General features: G+C 42.1%; 1 protein-coding gene across 3 annotated transcripts in view; it reads left to right on the plus strand.

Moving 5' to 3' along the window:
- Positions 1 to 1,388: 1,388 nt before the first annotated feature.
- Positions 1,389 to 23,700, plus strand: part of GOLGB1 (golgin B1) — a 47,781-nt gene continuing 25,469 nt past the window's right edge. For 2 of the 3 annotated variants that reach the window (XM_059816194.1, XM_059816195.1), the window contains exons 1-12: positions 1,389 to 1,478; positions 2,113 to 2,265; positions 3,036 to 3,188; positions 6,942 to 7,094; positions 9,635 to 9,757; positions 10,198 to 10,311; positions 12,039 to 12,450; positions 13,082 to 13,173; positions 13,476 to 13,584; positions 19,811 to 19,884; positions 22,173 to 22,263; positions 22,997 to 23,064. In XM_059816194.1, the coding sequence (XP_059672177.1) occupies positions 1,389 to 1,478; positions 2,113 to 2,265; positions 3,036 to 3,188; positions 6,942 to 7,094; positions 9,635 to 9,757; positions 10,198 to 10,311; positions 12,039 to 12,450; positions 13,082 to 13,173; positions 13,476 to 13,584; positions 19,811 to 19,884; positions 22,173 to 22,263; positions 22,997 to 23,064 (1,632 nt within the window). Of the gene's footprint in view, positions 1,483 to 2,112; positions 2,266 to 3,035; positions 3,189 to 6,933; positions 7,095 to 9,634; positions 9,758 to 10,197; positions 10,312 to 12,038; positions 12,451 to 13,081; positions 13,174 to 13,475; positions 13,585 to 19,810; positions 19,885 to 22,172; positions 22,264 to 22,996; positions 23,065 to 23,700 lie in introns of all 3 variants that reach the window. The other variant, XM_059816196.1, reaches the window with a different exon arrangement.

Below are 23,700 nucleotides of genomic sequence, written 5' to 3' on the forward strand. Positions count from 1 at the left end.
CCTGTCTTTAGCTACGTAATAGGTGATTATAGGGAAGACAGCAATTATATCCCCCTCCTTACCCGCTGTTCTCAAGGCTGAACAAGCCCAGCATTCTTAGCCTCTCTGTATGTCTTGTAATCCAACCCCCAATCATCCTGGGGGCTTTCTGTTGTACTCGCTTCAGTTTGTCCATGTCATTTTTGTGTATCAGGGAGCTTGAAAGTGGATATTGTACTTCAAATGTAGTCTTACAAGTGCTGAATAGAAAGGAATAATTGCTTCCCTCAACCTGCTGGCTGCAGTCTTACTAATACAACTCAGTATATAGTTGACTTTCTCTGCTGTGAGAGCTCACTGCTGGCTCGTGTTGAGCTTATCCACCAGCATCCCTAGGTTGTCTTCTGCAACACAGTCTTACAGCCAGTTGGTCCCCAGCCTGTACTACTGCATATGTTTGTTCCATCCAGGTGTAGGGCTCTATATTTGCCTTTTCTGAACTTCATGATGTTTCTATCCATCTGTTTCTTTAGCCCGTTGAGATCCCTCTGGTTGGCAGCTCTATACTTTGGCTTATCAACTGCTCATTAGAATTTGGTGAGCTTACTGAGGTGGGTTGCATCCCATTGTCTGGGTTAATAATAGAGAACTTAATCTGTCACTCCCCCCAAAATGGCAAATTCTGTATGGCTGGATGGTACTGCCGCATTTTTCTGGTTCTTCACTTCCACTTGCTGGATCAGTTTGGCTCCTGAATTTCAAGGAAAGAAAAGAAGGTATGCTAAGCAGCAGCCAGGGAATATATGCCCTCTCCAGACTATTCCCCTATGTCAAGGCCCTGTCCTGTCACATATGTGACATGCAGAGGTCTCATCATCTCTGTAATGTGACATACTTGCATCTACTTAGCAAATGTCACGGCTGAGTTCACCATTCCCACTACTTATTAACAGAAAGCTTCTTTTATGTATTTACAGGCCATGTTTGGCCTCTAAAGAAGTGACTTAGTTTAAGAATCACTTACTTCTCTTTCGAGTAAACTGAACAGATCATGGTTCTGTAATGTCATAGTTAAGAAAGATCAAGAATGAACTTTGAGGGTGACTTGAAATCTGGTATAAAAATGTATTTTTCAATCATACTTTCACCACTCTACATGTATCTTCATATGTCTTACCAGCACATCCCCAGCTTTTATGTTCAGAGAGTCTGGCTGCTTTTGTTAACATGATAATTTCTTTATTCCTGAGGTTTTACTTTGGTTTTTCTCTCTTGGCAGAGGAGACCTATTCCCTGTAAGCCTGCTCACCTCTATAACGTTAGAGATCAGCAGGAAGGGATGCTTATTCTTCTTAGCAGTTTTGGCTCTGTAACTGTATTCTGACTCTTTGTTTTGTTTTAGGCTGAAGATGCTGAGCCGTTTGTCAGGTTTAGCAAGTAGTGTTTTACAAGAGCTGTCAGGTGATGATGGAGACGCAGTTACTGAATCCTCTACTGCTGTAAGTACAGTGTTATCTAAAGACTTTCAGATCTTATTGAGAGTTAGGTTGGGGAGTGTGAATCATTTGACTGCAGTGAGAACTGTTTCCTGCTTCTTCATTGCTGAGCGCTAGACTGAGCTGTCATTCCACTCTGCTTCTATATTCCTGACCTCTTAAGTCAGCACTTTTGTGGGGCAGACCATAATCTCCTTAGTTTCCATGTCTCAAGGTCATCCTAGAAAACAAACTAGAATTAGGGTGAAGAAAGACTTTTAAGAGTACTAACGATTCTGTGTAGCAGAAAGGGGATCTCTGCATGATTGGGTGACAGTGGAAGGCTTGATCTGTGTGTTGCCCTGTGGTACTTTAGACTGTGGATAGTGTGCGAGTGGTAGAGTGTCTCCATTGCCACTCATTTCAGATTTGCTGGTAGTGTGTTCAGCAAAGGTGCTCTTTTTTTGTGTATTGGCTCATGGGTATCCTGAGGTTTCCTCCTGGTTTCACCTGATTGTGTATAGTTTTATAGGCTACATGAAATGCTTGCAAGGAGCAGAGTGCAGCGTTTAGGAGTGGAGCTGAAGATATCATTTGGATGCTATGCTGCAGTCTCCTTAGACTTTTTTCCTCCAGAGCACTTGTTTCACTGTTTCAGGTACAAGCTTTAGAGCCAGAAGCAGAAAGCATGGAGGAGGCACCTGAGGAGCTATTGGAGCGCCTAGCCCAAACAGAAAAACTAGTTGTTCAGCTGAAGGATTTGATCCGAGAAAAGGATGCCCTGCTCCAGCAAAAAGAAACTGTACTCAAGGTACCATTTCTTTCACCAGGGACCTGGGAGCAAGAGTAAAATACTGCTTCAGCTTTCTGTGCAAGCCAGTTTCTGGTTTCTTTTGAACATTTGAGACACCTGCACTGCCAAATGCATTGATTCCAGAGAATTATTGGAATCCAAAGAATGGACCCTAACCCAAGAAATGTAGGATAGCTTCTGTTCATTTTGCTTAGGGGTAATTCCTTCTAGAGTAGATAAGATACATCAAAGTTATGTAGCATTTTGTCTCGGAGCTCCTCAAAGCCCATGCAGATTCCTGGTGGCTCTAATAAATACTAATGTCTTTTGTGAGAGGTTTTTCTTTTCCCACTTCAGAGTGTTTGAGACAAAGAGTAGGCTGTGTTGCAGTCACCCAGCAGTCCAGTGGTTTTATGTACATAACCAAAGATACATGTTGTAAACACTGAGACATGACATGAGAGAAAGTGCGGTTACTCGAGATAGTGTTGAGGGACTGCATATAGTAGAGGAAGTCAAACTGAGTTTGTACTAACTGCTAGGAGAAGTCCCTTTAGTTATCTATCCCTTGAAGAGAAAGTACTAGAGCAGAAGCTAACGATTTTGCTGTGTATAGTGTTTCAGAGCAAATTTGTTTCCTGGAAGTGTTTTAATTAGCACTGCTAGTGGGGAGGCAGGTTTGGACAATGAACAGCAGACTCACAAATTATGTAACTTTTCCAAGTGGTGTTTTCAGGGTGATAGCACTGGTATTTTAAGTGCAGTCAGTTTGTATCCTTCTTTTACAGGAAGAGCGAGATGCTGCAGATGCTAAGCTGATGAAGCTTAAACTTCAGGCCAAAGCCAAACTGGCCTCTCTGAACAAACGCATTGAGGAGCTGACAGAGAAAGGATCACCATTGCCTGCACAGACCTTATCAGAAGAGCAAGTGTATCCCAAGGTTGGGAGAACAGGGCTACTTAAAAGATGTTAGCCTCTGCTGATAATCTGGTACCACCCTACTTTTTAGGTCCCAGTGAGCTAGCAGGTCCTATCTCTCTTGTTAGCAGGACATTCATAGTTCCAGCAAGGATGTCTATGCTGTAGGAAGCTGGTCTGTGCAGCTTCCTTATACTGCAGATGCCCTTGGAGTGCACAACTTGATCTCCTCAAAGGAATGGGCCAGTTTCACTTTTTATGCCTTCAGTAATCTGTTGTAGCAAATTTCTTTCCTGCAGAAATCACATTTCTATCTGAGCAGTAAGTTTCCAAATGTTATCTGTCATGTGAGTACAGCAAAGGAGAGGGAAGGCTGGCTGAAATACAAGAACAAGGAGGTAAGGAGGTCATTAAAATTGAAAGGCAGTAACTTAAATGTAAAAGAAAAAAAAGTATATCTATTTTTCCAGCCATGTAGCTTCCTGTGCCACCACTGAGTTTTATGGTTAACAAGCCATAATTGTGTAAAGCTAGGTAAAAAATAAGGGGAAAGTGTCCTGTACCAAGACATTAAAGAAGTTATTAGCTACTAGCTAGAAACGCTCATCGGAGCTGGTAATTTTTGGAAACTTAAAATTGTTCTGCTAACCACATAGTTTTCTTTAAAAAGTTAGTAATATTAGGCAAGGGAAATGTGATAGAAGTCCAAGCAGATGGCAGGACATCAGGTGATGTTCATTAAACCAGAGAAGATAAGGGTTATTTGAAACACTGCCAAAAAAAAAAAAAGATTAAAAGATAGGAATCAGTGAAGGGTGAGTGTGAGATCTGTCAGGTGAGAGGTGACTACTAATGGAGTAAAGATTGGTTCCATGACTTGTGCTTACTATTTTTGATTGATGGCATCATAAAATCACAGAAATGTGCTACTGTAATTCACTTTACAATACAATCTTGAGAATCTTTCTCAATGCGGAGCAGCATTTGATTTTCATACAGGAAGAATTGGATGATCCTGAGGATTGACGTAAGATAACAATAAAGCAAAATTTAACAAGTGCAAGGTCAAGCACTTGTGGTATCCTGCCACTGTGTACTGCAAGGCCGTGGAAAAAAATCCGCTGGCTGCAGAGGACAGTGAAGGCCCTGGAGGCTGTTTAGCTATGTCACTTTGCATTGCTGTCCTGCTGCTGAGGCTTTTTTTTAGCTTATTCATATGTAGCATGTGTAGACCTGTGTGCTGTTACATTACTTTGTGCGGACTTGCTGTTGTGGACTAATGAGTGTTCTTCCTTCAAATTTCAAATTTGTCAGCTGAAGCAGGCAAAACGAAAGAAAGCTTATCAGGAGTTAATCAGTGTGATGTAGATTTTAAACAGAGGCTGCCCCTTTTTTATTCAAGGCAAACAGTTATCCTTCCAGCTATTATGCTAAGAGTGGCAAGGCCTCATTTGGAGTGTTGTCATGTTCTCTTCACTTGGTATTAGGAAAGAAATTCTGAGAGGAGCAAAAGGTTTTCCGTTCTGCTGTCATGTTAGTAGATGCTTTTACTAGACACTCAAAATAGCCTGGTTAGTCAACCAAAGGCAAAGAGGAAACATCATTTCTTTCTACAGTTGTATGAGGAAGGTAAGCACCAAGAAAGTGGGAGAACTGTTAAAGTGAAAGGATGGTGCTGTCAGGTGAATGGATGGGTGTAAATTAGCCATTAAGCAAAATGGCCTTCTAATTAGAGGAATAAGGTCTTGATACAGTCTCCAGTGGAAATGGTGTGGACCAGAGCCTTATTGGTTTTAGGTTAGAACATAATTTAAGAGAAATGATGTTAGGGCAGTTACCTGCAATATTTGGTATTTGACCCAGAAAGCACTTTCTAGATACTTTCTTGTAGGGTTAGACCTACTGAGAAGCTACAGATTCCTTTATTTATTCATAATTATTTCCCCAAGTAGATGCTGTCTTGAGTAATGGTGATATTTCCTAGACAGATACCCTGTCATCTGAAGATGAAAAATTTAGGTCAGGTTTGCATGTTTTGCTGAGGTATTGAACATTGGTGGTTCCTTTTGGAAATCATGAGGGATAAATATAGCAAAGGGCTTTTTTTCCCTTTCTGTGGTGGGGGCCCCGTAGGAAGGGTGCATTTTAGATATCTAATTGGTACTATTACTTTCTGGGCTTTTAACAGAGTGCCTAATTTTCAAGAGATTCAAAATATCAGCTTATATCTTTCTATTAAGTAGTTGGTATTTGTATACAGAACAATTGAAGCTGCTCTTAAACTTTTAAAGGGGGTAAACACAAACTATAGATATACAAGAGTTTATAAATTTTGGAAAAACGTGACATTTGAAAGCTTGAGCTCTGTGAACTTTGTGGCTGTGCTACTGTCCTTAATTGTGGTACTCCATATAGTGGCCAGCATGCAAGGACTTTATCAGAAGCTTTTACAAATCTGACTGTAAATATCAATCCTGAAAGCTAATCCCAAGTAAGCAAACTAATCCAGGCATCTTTTCCCCCCTAGCAACTGCTTTGCCCCAGCCTAATAAATTACATTTATCCCTGGCTTCTTAAAGCTTCCTGCACTTCTGTTGTTTCTTTTTTTTCCCCCGTTCTACTTCTAAGCTTAAGTGCAATTAAACCTTTTCTTGTCTGTTTATTCTACCTGCTTCCAAAGACCTTCTCTGTAGGCGACACATCTTTTGAGGAACCGCTTCTTACTTATTCTTATTACACTGACTTATAAGTCCTTCTAAAAGCCTTCATAAATTTTTCAGAATGGGTTTAAAGGATATAAATACCCTGTAGACTGCATATGTTATTGGTGATCTTTGATCCAATACCTGTAACAAGCAAAAGGAAGGATGTACGTTTTGTATATATTCAGTCAAAAATCCCCAGCACTAAGTGCTTGAAGAAGTTGGGAGTGCTGAGATGGTAGCAATAGAAGGGTGTGTTTCCTGCTTCTCAGTGACAGTGTTGATATGCTGGACCTAATATGTGACTCTGTGTTAAGTAGGTGTACAACTGTGGTATCAGAGAATTGCTTGCCATACAGCTGATCTTTGAGAGACAAAAAAAGAGTGCAGGTGTAGTGTGCTAGTATGTCTGAGCAGACATAGCCTAAGCACATATTTTATGTGAAATGTTGCCTGAGTTTAAATTTCATGGTCATAAACAGAGGATTTTAGTGCCTCAGAGTGGAGTAGAACTGATGATTGTTTGCATGTTCCCTTTGCTTATTTCTAGCAGGTTCATTGCTCTAAATCCCTGTAGTCTAAAGAGATTTCCATGGGCATTTTCTGTAGACCAGAATGTTTTGTTACATGGAGAATATTCTTCTATTGCTAATTAAAAAATGTTTCATTAGTGGTATTAGAAAATCTCTGAAATTAAAAAGCCTCACAAATCAAGGTGGTCATATCGTAGATTATATATTATATTTTATTTGATAATACGATTTACCTTAGTTTATATGGTAAGCATTCATGGATAATTAGCTGTTCAAAGTGATTTGATGCGTCCCAATTAAAGACGTCTTGTGCATATGTACACAGAAATAGGGAAAATAGTTACTTAATGTAGGACAACTTATTTTAAAGAAACAAAGAAAAAATAAAGTTAAGAAATACAGAAATGTAGTAGAAATAAGCATCTGGTTAGGAGTCAAGAGTGCAGTAGCATTCTAATTTTTTTTAATTGTTGAGTAATACTGATTAGCATACTTTCTTCTGTTTCTTTTCTTCCCACTTTCTACCTCTTACAATGCCAGAATAACCAAAATACAAGTGAAGGGCATAGAGAGGAAGCCAAAGCACTAAAAGAGCAGCTCAGAGAGCGAGAGGAGACTGTTCAGGATCTGAAGGAACAGCTGGCTCTAGCCAAAGTGAATCTGAAAGATGCTGAAATGAAGTATGCAACACAGGTACAGAAAATTTCTTCTATTCATCAATCTGTGTGTGTGTTTCCCACCCCACCACTTACATTAGCATGATAGAATAGAATACTTCAGCTGGAAGGGACCTATGACGATCATCTAGTCCAACTGCCTGACCACTTCAGGGCTGACCAAAAGTTGAAGAATATTATGAAGGGCATTGTCCAAATGCCTCTTAAACACTGACAGGCTTGGGGCATCGACCACCTCTCTAGGAATCCTGTTCCAGTGTGTGACCACTCTCTTGGTAAAATAAATGCTTCCTAATGTCAAGTCTGAACCTCCCCTGACAGAGCTTTGAATGATTCCCTTGCATCTTGTCACTTGATCATTTAAGAGAGACGGTTGTTCCTGAGGACATGCTGCTGCTAGGGAATATGGCTAAATCCTGCAGCCTGACAGAGGCAAGGTTGCCAAAGCTCCATTCCCCCTCAGTCCAGCCAGTAGCACGGCTGAGAATGTGTTCCCAGCAGGCATGCGTGTACAACTCCTGTGTACATATATAGATGGCCAGCCACACAGGTAACAGAGACAGAAGCACCCAGTACTCACATGAACGCAAACAGCGCCAACAGCCTCACTCTGTTCCCCAGTATGGCAGCTGAGATGAGAGAATAGTAAGAACGCATACAGATGTACATTGTGGATTTCACCAACAGCTGTGCTTAGACACTCAGTCTGCCCAGTAACTGGCCCCTGGATCCAAGTCTCCCCAGTTGCAGGCAGGTGGACATGCAAAGCCTCAGGGCCCACAGCTCCACTCCAGCTGCTAATACAGACCTATCGCTCACAGACGTGTGCACAGAGCTGGCTGGGACTCCCCTGGTCCCTCCAATAGCCAACCCCCCTGTGCTGGCTTGCTTTTAGAAAAATGCGTGCATTAGTGCATGCGTTCACGCACACACCCACCACCACCACACCTGACCAGGGCTCCCCTGCCCCCCTTCAGTAGCTAACTCCCTGTGGGTTGATCCTTTGAGAGACAGACACACACGCGTACCCTGACCAGGACTGTCCTGGTCCCTCTGGTAGCCAACCTCTCTGTGTGCTCACTCTTAGAGACATACAGGCGTGCACATGCACACGCACACAGCTGACCAGGACTCCCCTGGTCTCTCTAGTAGCAAGCTACCTTAGAGATTCGCACATACACAAAAGCAGGTCTCGTCCTTAGAGACCCCCAAGACCCTATGGTCTCTGGCAGCTGGCCAGAAGTCCTCTGGTCCATCCCATAGCCACGTCTGCCTGTGGTCTCACCCTTGGGCACCATCCTCCCTCTGTCCTGGCTCCGGGGCTACTTCACCTACTTGCCAGCTAGTCCAGCTTGATACTTGTTAGTGATCATACATTCACTTGCACACTTGAACTCAAGTTTCTGGCACCATGTACACACAGGCCCTTTCCCCTGTGGTCCCACCGCAATTGCTGGCACTTAAGTTCACTTGCTCTAATCTCTCCAGTTGCCGGCATTGTGGACACACGGGCCCTTTCACCCACAGCCTGATTCCAGTTACTGGCACTTAGACCCGCCCATACACACACAAATGCACACCGAATAGAGACCCTCTCCCACAATGAAAGAGTTAGAAATGGTGTTTAGTAAGAAGACAGGGCAGACTGTTGATCAGGTGCAGGGCATTGCCAGACAAGCATACTGAGCAGCCACTGTTTGCATAATTGGCCTTTTTTAATTCCCTTATCCTGTATTTTTTCATTTTTGTTCCTCCCCAAATCACCTAGGTCTACCCATTTCCCTGCCTTTGGTTCCTCCTCTAAACATTCCATAAGTCTTTTGCAATCCCAAAACGCTCTTCACCTGCGTCCCATGATATATCTTGTACCCCTAGGCAGTAACCACCCTTGGTGCTCCCCAATTAAGGCATCTTAATGGGTTTCACACTTGGACAATGGGACTGATGGCCCTCTGAGGAGGCGGGAAACAGCCCCTGGAAGGGCCTGGACAGGGTGTCCCTTCCTCTGAGTCAGAATTTGGGTTCTTGCCTGCCTGCCATTGCTGTTCTGCGATGGGCTTTGGAGTAGCTGGAGCGGAGTATTCTTTCAGCTCCCAGATCTGCCATTGCCTCTCTGTGTTCTACTGTGGGTGTGCAGAGGAGCTTTTTATCTGTTATGTTTTTAGCTGTTATGTTACATTGTATTTATTTATGGAGAGATTTTTGTTAATACTCTGAATTCCAGGTTTAGCTTTTGATCTGTGAATTGGGCTGTATCCTGTACAAATGAAAACTTGTAATTACATAGTAATCATATCTTTTATCATTCTGCATATTGTAGATGAAATTCTGTGGGGTTTCCTTTCTGGGATCTGAAATATTATCAGTTAATATATACGTATTAGTAGGATAAAGATACCATTTGACCAAGGTGACATAAAGGATTATCAAGCTGAAGACCTCATCACACGTATAATATGCTGGTGCATGTTGAAAGCAAGCCTGTGTGTCTGACAAGCTCATGAACTTCTTGCTGTTGGGTTTTTTTATTATTTATTTTGTGGCTTATGTTTTCAGCTGAGGTCCCTGCAGGAAGTGATTCAGGAGAAGGAAGCTCTCCTAGAAGAGCAGGTTCACCAGCACCAAGCTGAATTGCTGAAGATAGTGGCCCAGTCAGATCTGGAAGTAGAGATGCAGCAGGTATATTTGATATAATAATCTTATTATGGGAGGAGAAAGGAAAAGAAATTTTACCAGTCTGAAGACATCCTGAGAGAGCGGTTCTCATCGAAGTAACTCAGAAGGGGTGAGAAGAGCTATGATTTGATTGTTTGGGGTTTTGGGGGATTCTAGTTTGGACTTTCAGAGTCCTAGCTTCAATCTGCTGATTTGCTATCAGTTGAAAAGAAAGAACAGTTAAAAAGAAGTATTAAATTATTGTGCTCCAGTTCCCTATTTGTGAAACAATGGTGAGCTTTTCCTACTGCACCAGGGCTCCAGAATAAGTGTCAACAAAAATGAAGTTATTCAGGCTATTAAAGTAACTGTGTTATGAAAACTAGGTGTATGGATGAAAACGTCAAATCTAGCCTTCTTACGTTAGCCTCTCAGATACTGGTGCAGCATTATGTCTCTCACAGAACCTGCGTACGCTTCAGAGAAAGCTAGAGGAGCAGGAAGCAGCTCTGCTAGGACGAACTCAGGTGGTGGAACTGCTGCAGCAGGAATTACGTACTGCTGAACAACAAAACCAGGTATCTTTTCATGCTTTGCTTATTGCCTTACTCTCACGTGTAAGTGATGGATGGAGCCTTTGTCAGTAGCTCAGAAATTACCAGATTAGCGTGTTTCTGGCACCAGGTTTCCAGCATGAAATCAGCTGGGAGGCTCCCTCAGGTCAGGTTTTAGAGGTGCAGGTCTGTATGCATAGCTTATAGTAGGTCCAGCCAAACAACAGGGATGGGGATGCTGCAGCAGCCACCTCTAGTGACTCAGATTCTGAGCAGGTGGACAGGGACAAAATCTATCCATACTCCACGCTGCTGACTGATACATTCAAAGCCATCAAATACACAATGCTTCACCTAAGACAAAAGTGCCTAACACAGTGCTGCTGTAGCTACACTGTTTCTGGACTGCAGTATCAAGGCCAGATGAGAGCATAGACAGATATGCTTTGGTATGTCTTGCTGAGGACTTGCTAATATGATGACACAGCTTCTGGAGTGGTATTGGCTTGCTCTTAATCATTTTGGAACGTGAAGAGAATGAGATCAAGTCTCTGCATATTTGACTATATACACACGTGCCCCTTGAGACAGGGTTTAGTACGCAATCTCTTAAAAGGCTTGTTTACAGATACAGGATGAGTGTATTTTTAATTTTTTTCCAACATCTGAACTTCTGAAAATAGTTCTCCATCCCTTTAGAAGAGACCTATACTATATCAGTGTCATGTTAGTAGGCTGCACAATCTTCAGCCAATCTAGTGCTAAACCTCTTTTTGATAACTTTTACACACTTATGCACCACTCTGTTTTCTTTTCCCATGTGTCCCAGCCTGGCACAGTGGTGGGACCTCTTACCACCAGAAAGAGGTGAAGAACCTCAGTGACCTGACTTGTACTAGCTACTGATTATATTGCTCACCAGGATGTTTCATGGAATGGCAACATGGATATCTTCATGGCATGCTTGTTGGGGTCCCCTGACGCTTGCTCTGTGTCTTTGACTCCCCTCATGCACATAATATGGTCAGAGGAAGACCTTGGTACACATATAAACTTGAGGCCATGTGGCTGAAGCTTCTCTTCCTACCCATAAAGTAAAGAGAGCTCCTCATCAGCTTCCTCCCGAAACTAGCTATGCTGACTGTCCACAGCTCCAGGAGGGGGAAGTTTGACAAAAGGAATTCTGGCAAGTGTAGGGTCTGTTTCTGTTCCTTGGTTGTCTTAAATCTCTGGTCAGTGTCAACGAGCTTTCTGGGATCTTTCTTGAAGGAGTGGACACTGTGGAGCGCTCTGTTACCTCCAGTTTCCAATTTCAGCATTTTTGACTGCCTTTCACGTACACGTTTTTGTTCTGTTTTTTAATTGTACTCTGTAATTGTTGCGTGCCCCCTCTTTTGTTATAGTCCTTCCTCCCCTTTTTGGGAAGCTTTCTTTCTTCTAAAAGGGAACTCCTGGCTACTGTTCCATTGTTTCTTTCCTCTACATTCCCCTGCTCTAAATTAAGACTTATCTTTTCTTTACCAAAATTGAGAGTTCTTGTTTCTCCCAGCATTGCTTTCTTGCAATTTGCAAATAGTAGGGCAGTTTCTTTCTAACAAATTGAGATTGCTGCCATGTTTATTTCCTCCTTTCTGCTACTTAGATACTTGGAAAATGGTTTAATGGCAATTTTAAAATATAATTCAGGTACTTTGCTTTGGCAATGTATTGAACTATCTGCGAGTTAAATTCATTTCCATATCCTTTTACAGACACTCCTAGATCAGTGCCAGAAGATGGAAGTGGATCTAAGCTCCCTGAGGGATGTCCTAGATGCAGAGAGACGAGAGTCTCAGAATCTCAGAGAGAAGATGGAGCTGGAATTAGCTGAGAGGAAACTGTCCTCCCATCGCTTGCTGGAGGAGGTGCAGTGTCTCTCAGAACAGCTGGAAGAGGCAAGAAGAGCACAAGCTGAATTAGAGGTGAAGTATAAAGACCTGGAGCAGGAACAAAGGCTGGAGGTGGAAGAGAAAAACCTGCAGATCAGTTGTCTTAAGGTGGCTGAGCAAGAGCTGCAATCTAGCCATGCTGCCCTTATAGCTGAAAATGATCAGCTGAAACAGGATGTTGACCGGCTGTTGGTGTTGTCTGCTGAAAACAGTGCTACAATACAGAAACTACAGGGTGAGCAAGCACAGCAGTTTGGTGAAGCAGGTTCTCAGGAGCCTAAGGATCCTTGGGTTGCCTTCTGTTTGGCTTTGTTTTTATAATAGCTTATAAGAAAGTCCTTGGTATAACAGTTCCTGATTGCATAGGAATGTAGGAGTGGTTGTACTGTGACCAAAGCCAGTTGCAAGAGGAGGAGCATAAGAGTAGGGCAACATATACGGTGCTTTCCTTGTGTACTGTCCCAGCCTATAGTCTTTTGAGGCTTATGGATTTCTTGAGCCAGATGTATTTTTTTAATTAATTTTAATAACTTGTTGGATTTTTTCATCAACTTATGTAAGTTCTTTTTAGATGTGCCACATTCTTCAGTGTCTTTTGGATTCTTCTACTGAAATTATAAGTAAAACAACCAAGGAAAGCAAACTGTACCATTTTCTCTGTAGGCTTGTATTAGAACTAATAGCATTGATCTTGCCTCAAGCTATTATTTCAGATTGATTTTCTTCCAACTCCTTTATGGCCCAAAACTGAAGCAGTGACTGAGAGATAAAGGATCTCATATACTATTGTGCATACGTGTAAACTGGATATATTTCAGCAAAAAAGGCCAGAGCATGCCTTAACTCCCTTTTTTCCCCTCCATTAGATGAACTTGTACAGAAATCTGAAGAATTTGTCTGCTGTCAGAATGAGCTGAAATCCCAGTCAGTGGTGCAGGTCTCTGAATTAAAGAAACGGGTATGATATTTTCATATGAGTCTCCTGAAATTTTCCCATATGTTGAGGAACTGAAATGGAATGAAATGTTGGGAATTCCTTTTTTATGATGTACTGCTTGAGAAAGGCTCATACAGGTTTTCTCAGCTGATGGGCAGACGTGTTGTGACTATGGAAGCCTGGGATGAAATAGGAGTCAATTTGAGTAATTTAAAAGTTGCCAGTTGATTTGTTAAAAGGTTAACTGAAAGATCAAAGACTAATGTGTATGTATAAACAGTCTTGAAATTTATCTTTCTCCTTTCTGTCCTATGTTTAAACAGGGTGAAACAACTTCACAGGAAAAAATAATAGATCAGGAAGATCAGAATGGGACTTCACTCCTACAGACACTCCTACCCACAGAAAACTTGGAAGGACAGAAGACTGAAGGTGGTATGATTATCTTACCTATTTTAATGTTCTTAAAATAAGTAAGAATTATTCTTACCTATTTTTAGATGATAAACATGTCCATGGTTACTGGTCCATTATGCTTTTCTTGCCAAGATCTTAAAAAATACTATATAATTCTTTCCTGTGGTTAAAGCAGAATTTAATTCTAAAGGGAAAAGGAACTATTTGAATCTCAGTGAACAGACTGACAGAAACAAATAAGTAAACCATCTGGAATTATTAAAAAGACTGGGCTGCACATCATAGGCCTGCCTGCATGGTGTTGTCTTGTGATATGAAGCGATGGTTGGTGTTTTGGCCATGAGACGGAATGGCTAGAACTTGTTACCTGTATGGTTCACGTGTTTTATATTTCTGCATGTATCATCTATGGTGATAGGTGCAAAGAATATGGAGGAGACATGAAACAGCTAAGATGAAGGCAAGGATGTAATATTATGTGATTGCAGGCTTTTCCAGAAAAGGGCGCCAAGGTTAGCTTCATTGTGATAGGGCATATTAAGTTCAATGAATAGTTTTGGTTTATTGGTTTTTTTGTTCCATTAATGTCACTTATGCCTAAGGATGGTAGAATAAATTCTGTGTTCCAAGACACTGTGCACTGCACATTCTTAGATTGTACAGACTAAGTTATAACTGAAGTAGTAGCTCCTCCCTGATACAAAATGCTGACCATCTGCACGTGATGCTTCTGGGGGTGTTAATTTTGATAGCTTTTGCTGAAACAGTAAAGGGGCCATACATACGCCACATTAAAAAAAAAAAAAAAAAAGACAGACAATTAATTTGGTTTTGAGTGTCTAGGCATGTAGACTGGTAGCAGTAATATCACCACTCTATCAGAATTATAGTATAAACAGATGGGTTCCCACAGTTTTTGACTTTAGGGTGTGGTGCGCTATGGCAATAGACTGCCTTGATTTTTGCAGAAATAGATTCCTTTTGCTTCCTATCATTCAGAGATATACCCTCTTCATAAGAATCCTGGTGGGGAAATAATCACTGATAAACCAGATTCCTGCAGTCCTAGAACATCTCCCTTCTCTCTCTTTTTATTCCAGGAACTCAGAAATGCAGGTCTTTAACAGTCTTCAAGACATCATGTAGAATCATAGAATGGTTTGGGTTGGAAGGAACTTTTAAATATCATCTAGTTCAACACTCCTGCCCTGGGCAGGGACATTCTTCACTAGATCAGGTTGCTCAAAGCCGCATCCAACCTGACCTTGAACATGTCTAATGATGGGGCAACTGACAACAACTCTGGGCAATCCAAAGAGAAGAAGCCTCTTGAAAGGCTGCAAGAAGGCTTCCCTGGAGCCTTCTCCAGGCTGAACAACCCCAACTCCCTCAGCCTTTCTTCATAGGATAAATGTTCTAGCCATCTGATCATTTTCATAACCCTCCTCTGGACTCACTCTAACACATCCATGTCTGTCTTGCACCGGGGGACCCCAGAACTGAACACAGTACTCCAGGTGGGATTTCACGAGTGCAGGGTAGAGGGTGAGAACAGTCTCCCTCGACCTGCTGCCCACACCATGTCCCACAATGCCGCGTCCACACGTTCCTTGAACACCTGAGCTTCCTCAAAATATGTAATACTTAGCAAATACCATTTTGTATAGTCAATTGTATATAGAAAAGAGTTTAAAGGGGCACAAAAGAAAACCTGATACCATATGTTAATGCTGTGTCCTCTCTGCCTGCTCAGAATTGGAAAGTACAAAAAATCTTATCCCTAACAGAACTGTTTAACTTGGTCCTGAATTTTATTTTGCATATATATTAACATACATTTCACATCATCATTGATAGTTATTTGTTCACAAAAATGGGGCCTGGTTTTTGGTGCTTCTAAGTTGATATTTCTGCAGAAGAAAGACGTATTGTATAAGTTGTTTTACTGGCTTTAATACTAAAAGGTTGAGGTATCATCTCCTAATAGAATTAGCTAGAACTGAGATGAATCATAGAATCACAGAATAATTTACATTGGAAGGGACTGAAGGTGGATTTTAGTCCAGCTTCCTCCTAGAAGTAGGATCAACTGTGACATCAGACTGGGTTGCTCAAGCCTTTATCCAGTCAGGTCTTGAAAACCTCCAGTGATGGTGACTGCACAACCTCCCTGGGCAGCCTGTTATGACACTTGACTGTCCTCATGGCAAAAAAGGTCTTCATTACATCTATTTGTAACCTATTTTGTTTCAGTATATGTGTGTTGTCTTTGTCCTCCTACCTTGCATCACTGTAGAAAGCCTGGCTCTGTCTTCTCAATAACCTCTTCACAGGTGTTGGAAGGCTGCTTTTAGGTCTTCCCAAAGCCTTCCATCCTCCAGGGTAAAAAAGCCCTGTTCCCTCAGCCTTTTCTCACAGGGAAAGTGCTCCAGCCCTGTGACCATCTTGGTGGTCTTCCGTTGAACTTGCTTCAGTTTATCAATGTCTTTCCTATATTGGGGGTCCAAAACTGAATGCAGTACTAGAAATGCAGTCTAATGAGTGCCCAGTAGAAGAAGATAATATCTTTGATCAATGTGCTGTTCATACAGTCCAGGATGATGTTGACCTTGTTTGCTGCCAGGCACACTTGCTGACTAATGTTTAGCCTAATGTCTAGCAGATCTTCTTCATCCTTTCTTGCAGAGCTGGTCCCCAGCCTACATTCCCAGGGGCGGGACTTTACATTTGTCCTTGTTGAATTTCTTGAGGTTCCTATTGCCCCATTCTTCTAGTCTGTCTAGGTTTCTGTAAATGGCAGCCCTGCCAGCGAGGGTATCAGCTATTTCTCCCCAGTGTGTTGTGTTCTCCAAACTTGTGTGTGGACTCTGCCACCTCCAGGTCACAGATAAAGATGTCAAGCAGGAGAGGTCACAGACCTCTGTGATGTTCCACTTGTTACTAGTCTCCAGACAGAGTATGACTGATTCACCACTATTCTCTGAGCCTCATCATCCAACCAGTGCATTTTTTATGCATTGAGTTGTCCTTCAGTCCAGACCATCGTTTCTTATTTTTGATACAAAGATATTGTGTGAGATGCTGGCAAAAGCCTTGCTAAAGTCAAGGTAAATGCTGTCCGCTGCTCTCTCCTAATCCACAAATGCATAAAAGGAAATTGGGTAGTCCAAATACGATTTAACCTTGGTAAATCCATCCTGACTGTTTCTTAGTCACTGCCTCCTCTTCCATGTGCCTGCTAATGTGCTCCAAGAGGCCTCACTTTGTGATTTCTGGAGGGACTGAAAGGAGGCCTACTGGCTTGTAGTTTACCATATCATCATTTTGGCCTTTTTTTGAAGATGAATACACCATTTGTCTTTTTCCAGTCATAGTGGACTTCCCTCAATTTCCATAACCTTTCAGTGATGATATTGTCCTTGCAAGGACGCTGGCCAGCTCTCTCAGGACTCTTGAATGCAGAACAACACATCTGTTCTCATAAATTTGTGTTGCTTGATTTCTCCCAAGTAGTCCCCGACTCAATCCTCAGGACAGAGGCTTGGAAAACTTTGTTGGTGAAGACAGAGACAGGGAAGGTACAGAGTGTCTTAGCAACACCTGTGTGCACTGTCACTAAATCATAAACCTCATTCAGCAGCAGTCCCACATATTCCTTGTTCAGCCTTTTACTACTAATGTAGAGGTAGAAGCTATTCTTGTTGCCCTTGACATCCCTTGCAAGTCTCAGCTCCAGTCATTTTTGGCTTTTCTAACACTGTGCTTAAATGTTCCTGAATTCCTGCTTTGCAGCCTGTCCCTGTTTTTATCTCCTATATAATACTACTTTGCCTCAAAGCTCTGTCATGAATTCCCTGTTTACTCAAGCCAGTCTCCTGATATGGTGGCTTGTTTTCCTGAGTGTTGAGATGGGCTGTCCTTGCACTTGGAGGGTGTGTCTTTACAAACCTGCCAGCCTTCCAGAGCTGTCTGCCATGGGATCCCCCCTACCAGTTCCCCAAATAAGGTGAAGTCTTGTCTCTTGAAGTCTAGGATCTGTACCTCTGTTACTCTCCTTCCTCACTCCACTCAGGATCTTGAACTCCTCTATTTCACGGTCACAATAGCTAAGGCTGCCACTGATTATCACATATCCAACCAGTTATTCCGTGCTTATGAACAGCAGATCTAGCTGTGTGTCACTCTTGGTTGGTCTATGCAGTACCTGTATCAAGAATTTATCTCTGATGCTCTCCAGAAATCTTGTAGACTGCTTGTGTTCTGACGTGTTACCCTTCCAGCAGATGTCAGGGAGATTAAGGTTCCCCAGAAGATTCAGGATCTGTGACACAGACTTCCTCAAATTGTTCAAGGACAGACATTTACTGGCAAGTAGCCAGCGTGGAAATGAACATGTTCTCTGTCTTCACAGGTAGTGAGAAGACTGAGATGATATCTGTTGGTATCAAATGTAAACAGAAGCTTTCTTCCTGTTGTAATTAATCAGGAAAGCTAAATAACTGTAATTATTACTTTCAAACATTTTTTTTTCTGGATGTGGTACAGGACACTTTTTTGCCTATCTTCTGCTTTGGAGTATCAAAATGTGTTGAGTATGTCTTGAGTATCATAGAATGAATGGTTGAGGTTGGAAGGGACCTAGAGCCAGTTGCCCAGGAACGTGTCCAGATGGCTTTTGAATGTCTCCAAGGAGGGAGACTCCACAACCTCCCTGGGTAACCTGTGCCCACGCACAGTCACCCTCACAGTGCAAAAAGTGTTTCCTGATGTTCAGAGGGAACCTCCTGTGTTTCAGTTTGTCCTCGTTGCCTCTGGTCCTGTCACTGGGCACCACTGGAAAGAGCCTGGTTGCATCTTCTTTACGCTCTTCCTTCGGGTATTTATACTCATTGATGAGATCCCCCCTGAGCCTTCTCTTCGCTAGGCTAAAGAGTCCCAGCCCCTCTTTCCTCACAGGAGAGATGCTTGTGTCCCTTCATCATCTTCATGGCTCTTTGTCAGACTCTCTCCAGTATGTCCATGTGTCTCCTGTACTCAGGAGCCCAGAACTGAACACAGTACTCCAGGTGTGACCTCGCCAGTGCTGAGTAGAGGCGAAGGAATACTTTGCCTGATGCAGCCCAGGTACCGTTAGCCTTCTTTGTGGCAGGGGCACATTGCTGGCTCACATTCAACCTGGTGTCAGCCAGGACCCCCAGGGCCTTTTCTGCCAAGCTGCTTCCCAGCTGGGTGGTCCCCAGCATAAACTGGTGCTATGGGATTGTTCCTCCCCAGGTGGAGGACTTTGCACTTCTCCTTGTTGAACTTCATGAGGTTCCTGTCAGCCCATTTCTCCAGTCTGTCCAGGTCCCTCTGGATGGCAGCACAACCCTCTGGTGTATCAGCAACTTCTCCCAGTTTTGTGTCATCTGCAAGCTTGCTGAAGGTGCAGTCTGTCCCATCATCCAGATCATTAATGAAGATGTTGAACCAGATCGGACCCAGTATTGACCTCTGGGGTACACTGCTAAGTTACTGGCCCCCAACTAGACTTCATGCTGCTGATCACCACCCTCTTGGCTGGCCATTCAGCCAGTTTTCAATCCACCTCGCTGTCTGCTCATCCAGCCGATACATCAACAGCTTCTCTATGAGGCTCTGAGACGGTGCCGAAAGCCTTACTGATGGCCTTGATGATATCCACTGCTCTCCACTCATCTACCAAGCCAGTCAATTCATCATATGCAGTGACATACCTATGATAAATGGTGTTTATATGGCAGTTTACAGAAATATGTATAAAAATATCCTGAGTCAAACAGCAGCTGAGTTCTTGTACCAATCTTAACTTGGACTGTGGCCCTTGAGTGTTTTATTCTTCTCTAATTTTAAGAATTTCTCATTTAATTTTTATCCAAATGAAATTTGAAACGTTTTGCTACAATAGTTCTTTCTTTCCCCTCATCTATAAAAATGTTTCTTAAAATTGAAACTCTATCAGCTGTCCTTTAATTTTAGTCTGCGTAACAACAATTGTTCTTTTCTAAAAGATGCTTAAAACAGCATATTGTTTTGGTGGTTTGCCTATTAAAAAAAACCAAACCAAAACACATTATCCAATGACAATGTTCTGTATCTCCATGGCATAAAGGTTACTAATGGCCATGTGCCCTGTTCTCTAAAGCTCCTGGAAGAATATCCTGTTACTCTACAAATCAGAGTTTTAATTTTCAAAGAATTTGTTTGTGTTTGAATGTTTCAGAAATACCACACTTGCAATTTGTTCTCCGGGAGCCTCAGCAGGAAGCTGTGATGGTCGCAGAAAATGCGAAGCAGGTAATGATTAAGCAGCTGAAATAAGCTAAAACTAAAAGAGGTCAAGGACTGGCCTTAAAACAGCTAAGCTGTTATGGCCTTTTTTAACAATCCTCTTTGGAAGGTTATTATTAACTGGATTAATGATGAAAGACAGAAATAGCTTCCAAATGCTGCTTGTACTGTGTTCTTATCAGACTGTATTTTCCTTTGTTGGCCGTGTGGGATTCTTGTGTCCTTCATCCATATTTGTGCTACTTTCTGCCTCTTGTGCATTAGTTCTTCAGCAAAACCGCAGGCTAAACTGAGGCAAGTCTCAGGAAATACAATTCCAAAGGCTCAGCTGTCATTATAGGATGCCTTTCAAACCAACCCTGTCCATTCCCACTGTCCTGATGGGGACCTGGCAGAATGGAGGAAGCTGAGTTCTCTTTGTTAAGTGGGAGACAAGTAGACTCTATCCTTGTACTCTTCCACTATGAGCAGCTGCAGGTACAATTGCAGTCAGTCTGTTGGTGAGAAGAGTGCAGGGTTAGATAACCTGCTGCTTTACTTTATACTCAGTCAGCAAGGTGATGGAGATGACTGCCTCTGTACATCTGTACTAAGAAATTTGTTGTAGAATTGTTTGTTAGCTTAGAGCAAGGTCTGGACTCTTTCTAGACTGCTTCACTCTGTTCCAACCTGCCAGGCAGGTGATGAAGATGCTGCTGTGTTTTATCTAATACATTCCTCTCCAACAGAGAGTTTATAGTATATGTATTACTGTGAAGTATTAGGGCAAAAGCTGACGTTTGGGACTTGTGTTAGAACTGGAGAAGGCATTTTGAATCAATTCAAATGCTGCTTGACTTCAGACCCTTATATTCCCACTGCCTGTAGTAGAAGTGTAAGATCAGTCAACAGGTACACACACACACACGGTCTTTTCAAGGGCAGGTATAAGCCTTTGAACTAATTTCAACAGCCCCTTTATAGACAGTGGAGATAACAAGTTCTTTAGAATATGATTCACCTGGACCAAGGTGGATGTTGAAAACAGGTCAGTGAATCCAACCCTGGAATTGTCCATTTCAATGTCTTAATTATAGAGAGTCTAGCTAAATAGCTTGCATGTAAGTATTTACACTTGGTCAGCTATATCCCGACATTTGTGCATCTGACCCATGACTTTAGGCCAAGATAATGTGTGAATCCAAACCCAGTTCAGGGTTTTGGGTCATGTGCACAAGTTATTTGGATGCATGCCATGCATTCCATTTCAGTGCTTGGAGCTTGCAAAGGCAAAGTGCTCTAGAACTTGGCGCTGGAGATCATTTCCTTATGATTGCGTGACCTGTTAGTGCCCTGTACTTACATTCTAGGTAGTTACAGCGAATGTTAATTCTGAATACTTCATTTTGTTTTCAGTCTTTCCATTGTTGGGTTGGGGTTTTTTCACTTGCTTTTTTTGGGGTGGGAGGGAGTAGCTTTTTTTAGAGACACTTTACTTAGTTCTGACTTGCAGTCTCTTTGTACTCTAGTTCAAGCCTTTTCCCACAGAAGGAGTACTAACAGTGCCAATTGTTTGTTGTGGTGAAAGACAATATGCATTGGGAACTAGCCAGAAATACTGCGATTTATTTTAGGTGCATGTTAACTTATAAGTGGACTTTTCAGAATGAAGAAATTAGTAGATTAAGTCTTAGTTCTTGTATGGATGTCAACAGCAAACTAAGCAATTTCCTGGGCTTTGTTCAGTATCTTTGTGTGGGCAAAAAGAATTTGTGTTTGTGAAATAGCAAAATCTCCTCTCTCTTTCTAGTGTGTTCCATCGTCTTCAACGGTCAGGTTCTGTCCTGTCTGACAGAGAAGCAGGAGACATATAGCAGTTAACAGATTGTTGTGGGGTGGTTTGTTTGTCTGTGTGGTGGAGCCTAGTGTAACTTTCCTGGAAAGACTGCAGGTTCTTTATCTGCTGGAGCAGTGAGGCATACAGTGACAAACACATGACTTCTCACCTTCTCTGCTTGGGTGGTTCAGTGAAAGATTATTAATCTATAGTTAGTCCCTTTGAAGCAGTGAAGATGCAAAAGGAAGCATCTCAAGGTGGGAAGGAAGTTATTCGAATTGTTACATTCACTGATATCCTAATCTGCTGAGATATGTGTTAGTCTCATGCTTAACATCAAAACCAACCTACCTTTTTTTTAATTTATTTTCATTAGGCATCAGAGTTGCATCTAAAGTTAGGACTGATAGTTTTTACTTAAAGCTTGACAGAGCAGCAGGCAGCTAAGATAGCTAAGTATTTTTTCTTCAACCAATAGATTAAGAATGTTGGACCTGAGGTGAAATTGCAAGACTTGCAGACTCTGGAAGCTCCAGCCTCTTATGTAGACTGCTCTTCTACTTCTACAGGTGAGGACACAGAATAAGGCATGTGACAAGAAAATTGTGGAAATCTTGAGACGTTTCAGGGACAAATCAAAGGTGATTTGGAAAGAGCAGCTTTGCGATCAGAATCTAAAGACATACAAGAGATAGAAAAGATGCACGAGGTAGAAGAGAACGTTCTAATGTGGGATGGATAGGATATATCAGAAGAGAAGAAAGAAGTGGTTCCTAAGATGAGAAAGGGAGAAGGGCTTGAAGGAGAGTGTGTTTGTAGATGCAAAGGCTGATGTGTAAGACACAGAAGAGAATTAAGAAAAGATGAAGAATTGGGTTCCTCTCTGCAAGCTAGTAAGTTTCTTTTTGTGTCTGGAATTACCACCACCACCCCCGCCCCCAAATCATAAAAAAAAAAAAACCCACAAAAAACCCCAACAAACGAAACCCCAAAACCAACCCAAACCAAAACAACCTGTTACCTAGTTCACTTGTCTTTTTGCCTCTTTGTTCTTCTGTAGAGGTCAGATACAGTGTAGAGTTAGGTAATGCCAGCATGCAGTAAATGCAGGAGGTTTTGCATGTGCAGAGCTATTTGGGATGTCTGGGTGCGATGCATAGGCTCAAACTCTTTTTGGTTTTTTTTCTTTCTCACCTTGGAATCTGGAGAAGCTCCATTCCCATATATTGTCCCTCCACTTACCTACTGACTTTACATGCAATTCGTTATGCTGATGGTAATAAGTGTACCTTTTATCACTAGGTGTGTCAGGAGAGCTGGTGAATTCTGAACTGCAAAAGCCTTGTGATGACACTTTGGTGCTCCCTGAGGTACAAATTTAGTCCGGAACTTTTTTCTCTCAGTATTGTATGCATCTGTGGATATGAAAACTTTAATTTAGTTTAAAAGCCCCAAAGAGTTGTTTTAACGTCCCGTAACTTAAAGTGGTTGTTGCAACACTGTAACAGGCTTTAAGAGATAGCTCTCCTTTAATGGTTACCCGTAAACTGTTTCTGCCCTCCAAACTGATGAACGGAGAGCCTTTACAACACAAGATGTTAACCTATTGGTGGGCTGCCGATCCATGCTTTCTGGGAAGAATTTGTGACTGCTTTTCTTTTGTAATCTGTTTCTGGGGGTGGGAGGAAACCTTAATATAGTTATTTGGAAAAAGCCAAGCACTTCGGTCCAGATGCTTTGTCTAGTGCTCTCACTTTGGAGATGGACACAGACTGGAATATGGGCTTCTTACACTGTTTCTTTGCCATGTTAAATGGACAGATAGAATAGGGGACAAAACCTCCTCATTCAGAGACTATGGATAGGATGCCAGGAAAAAATGTGGCTGGATAAGTACACTGGAGGGCTTGTGAGAACCACAGAACTGAAACACTTCAGAATCATACTATCTTATAATCAAGAGAGAATGGGAAATAAGGGAATAGGAAGTTACATTTATGGTTTAA

This window comes from Gavia stellata, chromosome 4, assembly GCF_030936135.1.
Source record: "Gavia stellata isolate bGavSte3 chromosome 4, bGavSte3.hap2, whole genome shotgun sequence".
In the NCBI taxonomy this organism is placed as follows: domain Eukaryota; kingdom Metazoa; phylum Chordata; class Aves; order Gaviiformes; family Gaviidae; genus Gavia; species Gavia stellata.